The sequence below is a fragment of the Octodon degus genome, unplaced genomic scaffold (genome assembly GCF_000260255.1).
Source record: "Octodon degus isolate 3935 unplaced genomic scaffold, OctDeg1.0 scaffold00187, whole genome shotgun sequence".
In the NCBI taxonomy this organism is placed as follows: domain Eukaryota; kingdom Metazoa; phylum Chordata; class Mammalia; order Rodentia; family Octodontidae; genus Octodon; species Octodon degus.
In genome coordinates, this window is record NW_004524763.1 from 4,534,131 (window position 1) to 4,540,860 (window position 6,730).

General features: G+C 37.7%; 1 protein-coding gene across 1 annotated transcript in view; it reads right to left on the reverse strand.

Annotated features, from left to right (window-relative positions):
* Myh15 (myosin heavy chain 15) overlaps positions 1-6,730 on the reverse strand; it is a 147,450-nt gene that overhangs the window by 122,394 nt on the left and 18,326 nt on the right. The window contains exon 10 of the mRNA XM_004643969.1: positions 1,265-1,368. Within this exon, the coding sequence (XP_004644026.1) occupies positions 1,265-1,368 (104 nt within the window). The remainder of the gene's footprint in view (positions 1-1,264; positions 1,369-6,730) is intronic.

Genomic DNA, 6,730 nt, shown 5'->3' on the forward strand with positions numbered 1-6,730 from the left:
AATATGTCAGTTTTAAAAGTAATATTTGGGGGAGTTGTTGGGTTTTGTTTGTTTTGCATCTATAGCACTGGTTACTTTGAACAAATAAAGCTTTTGTAGTTGCCTCCTTTATCAAAAAAGAACATTTGGCAGCCTGATACATTTCCTCTGCTTCTCTAAATGTTGGGGGAAAGTTTCCATAGTCCAACTCATGTTTTAGCTCATATGCTTAAGGACCATTCTGAGTTTTTCGTTTGTGTGTGTATAAATAAAATTCTTATGTAAGTGAAAAAAAAAAAGACCCCTATGCTAGTGGTGAATAGAACATTGAACATCCTTTTATTTGAAACAGAGGCAATCTTTGTAGTGACTGAAGAACAGATTCATTTCAAAGACTGGTAAAAAGGAAGCAGTTAAGAAAAGAAAATCCAGGCCACCATGGATTGAACTTGAACTCATGGAGATCTTTCTGCCTCAGCCTCCTGAGTGCTGGGATCACAGGCATGAACACTACACTTGGCTTTGACTATCCATTTAAATGCTTGTGAAGAGTTTATAATAGCATTTGAAATGCTTATAAAATAAATCAGACACATAAGTTTAAATATGGCATTGTTCATTTTGTTTGAGAAATCCCAAGTATAAATCAGGAGCAAAATGGGAGGAGATATTAGGCAAAAGAAAGAACTTGCTCAGATGGGAAGAGGACAAGAGATGGGGGAGGGGAGGGGAGGACAGGGCAAGGAAATTAAGAAAAATGTGGAAATAAAGCTTTTGTAAATGTGGAAGGGAAGAAGGGCTAGAGGAAGGGAAGGAAAGGAAACAAAAAAAGAATTAAGACATGCTATGTATACATACAAATTCCCCATGATGAATGTGACCATTATATACTATAAAAACGTACTGATAAAAAAGAATGGCAGACATGTTAAATTAAAATGCTAATAATATGCACCAATTTGTATATGTCATATATCACAATATTTTGTTGAAAAACAAAAAAGCAGTATAATAAATTTACAAATGCAACCCCAAATAGACTGAAAGTAAAAACTGCACAGATACACAACAAAGAAAAGAAATGTTGGTCATTAAGTTGAAATTTCCACTTTTTCAGTGGTTTACTCCCCTGACCATGTACACTTCCACAGTAAATGGACCTAGGGCAGAAGCGTAGGAGTTGGTCTGCTTCTCCTGGTCCCTTAAGAAAACTGCAGTGCTACGATGTTTTCTCTCATTTCTCATTATTATTGCCAAGCTTGCTTGGACAACCAACAAGACTTACTTCTGTAGCCAACAGTTCTTCAGCATCATCCAAGCTCTCCACAGCAACTACGCCACAGGAGCAAACATGAAAGTCACAGGGATTTGCAGATGCCAGGAGCATGTCTGCAGGAGGGAAATCACTGGTTAAACAGCTCTGAGAAAACCCACCAGGCCTGAGAAAATAATCCACTAACTTTCACAGTTTACTCTTACAGTTTGTAGCATACTTGTAAACAAGCCAAAATAAAATCTATATTATGCAATCAATTTTTTTCCTCTATTAATTGGTCAGTTCTAATTAAAGCATTCCAAAAGGAAACGATGTTGGCCAAATCCAGAAGCAGATTTAATTGCAGTAGTTCCAACTGGTCTTTTTTTAAAAAAAGCAGACAATGATATGTGCTGGCTAAACTTTGAAAACATTGATTTGGCCTAGATTCATGGGTAAGGGTCAGAGAACAAAAATGTTTTGTTACATTATAAATTGAACAAACTTGAAATTCAAAGGCCAGGAAGAAGCCAGACTCTGGGTCAGCACCCAGGGAACATTAGTGGCGTAGCCCTGTCACACCACATCCTCACTATTAGGAGGCTGAGCACATCTTTCAAAGGACCCATAAATCAGCTGCTGTGTTCAGCATCACACTGCTGACACATCTGGGCCCTGACACGAGCAGCTCATCAGGAAGTGATGCAGGCTGCAGCCAAGGCAGGCCGTCAGCAGCGCGCTATCAACCAACTCGATGAAACCTCCCCAACCTTGCAGTCCAGCCCTTATGTAGGATGGAGGTTTTTGAGCTTGTCTTAATTTTTCTGTTTCATTTACTAAAGTGAAGATCTGTTATTCTGAACCCCAAATATCAGAAACAAAGGAATTAGGCTACACCAGGGTTCATGTAGCTCTATTTGAAAACAAGCCAAATATCTATCAGCAGTTGGCTGGATTAACAAAATGTATATTTATGCAATTGATCGTGACTCAGCAGGCAAAAGAATGAAGTACAACATGGAAGAATTTCAAAATAAGTATACTGACCAAAATCAGCCAGAGGAAAAGGATATACGTTGTGATTCTGGCTTATAATACTCTACAAAATGCAACCTAATTTACAGGGACTAAAAAGCACAGTATTTCTTGGACAGGGATGGGAGGGTGGAAATAGAGGCTTCAGCCAAGCTGCAGGCCCAGGTAGAAGGCACAGCCTTCAGCAGTGCAGGGGAAATTGTACAATATCAGAGAGAAATGTTTCCATGAATATGTGCATATCTCGATATGGTAACAGTTTTCACATTTGTACATATGTCAATAGCTACTGATTGGACTTGTCAAAGACATGTAGTGTATTTTAGATCAATAATACTTAACAAAACTATTTTATAAAACTTTAAAAAGTCAAAAGAATTGGGCTATTCAAAGGAAATCAAACAATAGCAAATATAATACTTATAAGTTTATCTGAAACACAATTCATGAAACTTAAAAATATTTATGTTTTTGATGATTTTTATGTGTTTTTCAATTGACAAATACTACTTGCATTTATAGTGTACAACATGATGTTTTGACATATGTATACATTTTGAAATGGTTCAGTCTAGCTTATTGATTCATCTATTACGTTACATAGATATTTTATGGTCAGAAGTTTAAAATCCACTCTCAGCAATTTTCTTTTCTTTTTTTTTTTTCTTTTTTTTCCTTTCCTTTTCTTTCTTTTCAGTTTTTTTTTTTTTTTTTTTTTGTATTTAGAACAGGATGTATAGGGTCTCACGGCATAGATCAGACTCGTAGTGATCCTCTTGTTTATAGCCTCCCAAGTGCTGGGATTACAGGTGCGGGGGCCACCACAACCAGTCTCAATTGCTGCCTCAGCACGCCTCAGGGTCAGAGCCAGCAAGGCAGGCCCGGGGATTGAACTCCAGGTCCCTGCATCTAAGCAGATGCTTTAATCTGCTGAGATATTTGGCCAGCCCTCTTTCTCAGCAATTTTCAAGTATAAAATACATTGTTATGAACTTTGGCCACCACATTATACGGTACATCTCAGGAACTTGGACTTTTGTGGATTGCACATATGAATGAGATCATATAGTATTGGCCTTTCTGTGTCTGGCATTTTTACTTAGCAGTATTTTGCAGTCTAATGTTTTGCAAATGGGATATTTTTTTAAAAACTAAATAGCATTCATTAGCATTCATATACTTATATGTATTCATATGTATATATACATATATGTATATAAATACATATACATGTATATCAGAATTTCTTTACAGATCCATCTTTGGTGGATACTTAGATTGATTCAATATCTTGCCTATTGTGAATAATACTACAATTAACATCAGAGTGCAGATATCTCTTTGATTTCATTTCACTTCCCTTGGATGTGTACCACAAATAGGACTGCTGAACCATATGGTATTTCTACTTTAAATTTGTTGATGAATCTCTATACATTTGCCATAATGGCTATAGTGATTTATATTACCTCTCCCTGAACAAAAGATATCTTGTCTCCACATCTTTACCAACACTTGCTACCTTTTATTTGTTTTACAGTCATCATCCTAATGGTTATGAAGTGCTTTCCAGTATGATTTTGTTTACACTTCCCTGATGGTCAAACTTCAGAGCAGTTTTTGCACAAGCTTGTGGGCCATTTGCATATCTTCTTTTGAGAAATATCTTTTCAGGTTTTATCTACTTGTAATCAGTGTGTTTTCTTGCAACTGAGTTATTTGGGTTCCTGATATAATTTGAAGAGCAACTCTTCTACAGATACACATACAGATTGCAAATATTTCCCCTCCTGCAGTAGATTTCACTATGAGGCCATCGCCCTGTAGGAAATAAGTGCTGAGCGTGATAGTCAAAAAGTCAAGGATTCTAAAAGGCAAAGACATCCTGGTCGCAGTTCTCTCCTCCTGGAGGTTATATACTAGGTGCATAGCAAGAATTGATTCAGCAAATAAAAAGAAGGAAAAGGTGCAAAAAAGAGAAGATACATGTGGGACTAAGCTCTAGACATTGCATTCAGTTCTAAAAGATTCCCAATGAGTCTTATCTGAAAAGACTAGGAAATGAGTCTTAGGCAGGCCTGGAGCAAGGTTAGCTCCAAGTAAGAGTAAAAAAAGGGAAGATGTGTCCATGGCTGGGTAGACGCCAGATAGGCCTGGGTAACACTTCACCTCACCCTGTCCACTTCTTCAGTATAGTCATAGTCTGCAATTCTTCTTCTTCTTTTTTTTTTTTTCCCTGAACTGGGTATTGAACTCAGGTCCTTGCACTTGCCAGGCAAGCACTTACTCTACTGAACTCTCTCCCCAGCCCCTTAATCTGTAATTCTTATAGCAGATTTTTTATGTATTGACAGATGTTCAGGTTTTAGGAGATTCTCACCTAATACTCTGGCTGTGACTGTGCTCCCCCGTACACTCTTAGGGTGCACTGGAATGCTTCTAGACAAACATGAGACTGAAGGAACACCCAATCACTTGCTAGGACAGTTCCCCAAAACAATGGCTGTTGCAAGTCAAGTGAACATACCACATCGCGACCGCTAGATGTCAGACTTCGCACAGCAATCAATCTAGGTCACACCAGACACTGAATGCAGTAAAAGAATTCAGGAAAAGAATAATTTTTTTCCCCAAAGGTCAAAGGCTTCAGATGATTCTACATATTAGCAGTCATAGATACTCAGGAAACATGTGGTCTCTGCTGGTGCTGACATTAAACCCTACGTGTCAAATGGCCTGCGCAGGATACAAAGCCATGTCAACAATGCTGGATTTGACATAACCAATCAATGCAAGGACAAAGGTCTTTAAACATAATAAAAATAAATCCTTTTTAAGCTTAAGTGTATGAAAGCAGGAAATAGCTGTGAGTTTCACCAATTATCTTTACAGTAAAACAACTGTCTAGTTTGCAGAGCTTTTCCTACCTTGTGAGGGCATTTAGAAGTGGAGGACTATGTCGTCAAAATGCTGCCATATTTTCATTAAACTTAATCTGCACAACATGGACATGTAAAAATTTCCCCATTGACCTGATAGCCTACAACTGCAACTCACCCTACATCCAGTCTTTCTTTTGTTATTTTATGGACAAAGGGTAAAACAAAATTTCAAAATAAAATAATAGAATAAATGTAGGTAATACATCGTATATTGCTATTTTTACAGTAGTTACTCAGAGTACAAGATATAGGCATAAAAAATCTCCAATTGATACTGGCACAAACCTTCCTTTTCAATTACTTGAGAGATACTAATAGTACAACTGACTTGCATTCTTTCCCTTTTCCCCTCCTTCCTTTCCACCATCATAGTGCCTTTTTCATTGTGAGTCTGCCATGTGAGAAGCCCTATTCACAGTGTCACAATTCACAATATTTGTTATATCTTTTAACCCTGACACACTCTTTCAGTTTCTTACATCAGGGTAAAATGTTTACACATGCGAGTGTAGTTTATTTCACTTGTGCATATGGTCTTGAGCTGTATTCATTTCCATATACAAGTCTCATGCTTATCCTTCATAATGGTTGAGTAACACTGCAGTGTATAAAAATATTACATCTTTTTTACCCATTCCTCAGTTGATGGGCATCTGAGTTGTTTCCAAGTTTGTTTGTTTGTTTGTATTGCACCAGGGATGGAATTCAAGATCTTACACTTGCCAAGCAGGCACTTAAGCCGCTGAGCTATCACCCCAGCCCTGTTTCCAATATTTAGCTATGACAAATTATACTGCTATAAACGTGGGTTCACGTACACTGCTGTGGTATGTGCATCCAGTCTTATGGAAGCAACTATCGTCCTTAACTGGTTTACCTCAAGTGCAGTGTAATCTGCTTATCAATTTTCCTATTTCAGTTTTTAAAATGTTGTACTTTTATTAGTAAATGCTTGTAGAATATAATGATTGCATTTGCCGGGGGATTGATACATGTACATAGCACACCGTAGGGCTTTTTAATTGCCTTTCTCCTTCCTCTCCACTTCCAATGACTTCCTATAACATCTAAAATCGAAGGACTCTCTCTCACATGGCCAAGAAGGGACTTCTTGATCTGGCTACTGCCTACTGCCCCTGCTTATCTTCTACCACTCACTGGCTGCTCCCTATTCCAAGAAAATAAATAAAGCCTACTCTTGTCCCAAGGACATCCCATTCACCATTTCCTGTCTCTAAAACTGATTGCTGGAAACCTTTGCCTATTTCCTGCCTATGCAAAAATAGTGCTTTCTCAGAGAGAAATCACTTGATTATTTTATCTAAAATTTAACTACTTACAGCTCCCCCCAGATCCCATTCTCTCTATCCCTTTCAACTGCTTTAGCTTTGTTCATAGTTCTATGATTCTATGAAATTACATACAGCTTCCTTTACTTTTTTTCTTCTGTTTTTTTTTAATAGGCTTTTTCCTACGTTGTCCACTGGCTTCCACTTCCTGTGCTCAAGCACTGGACTAA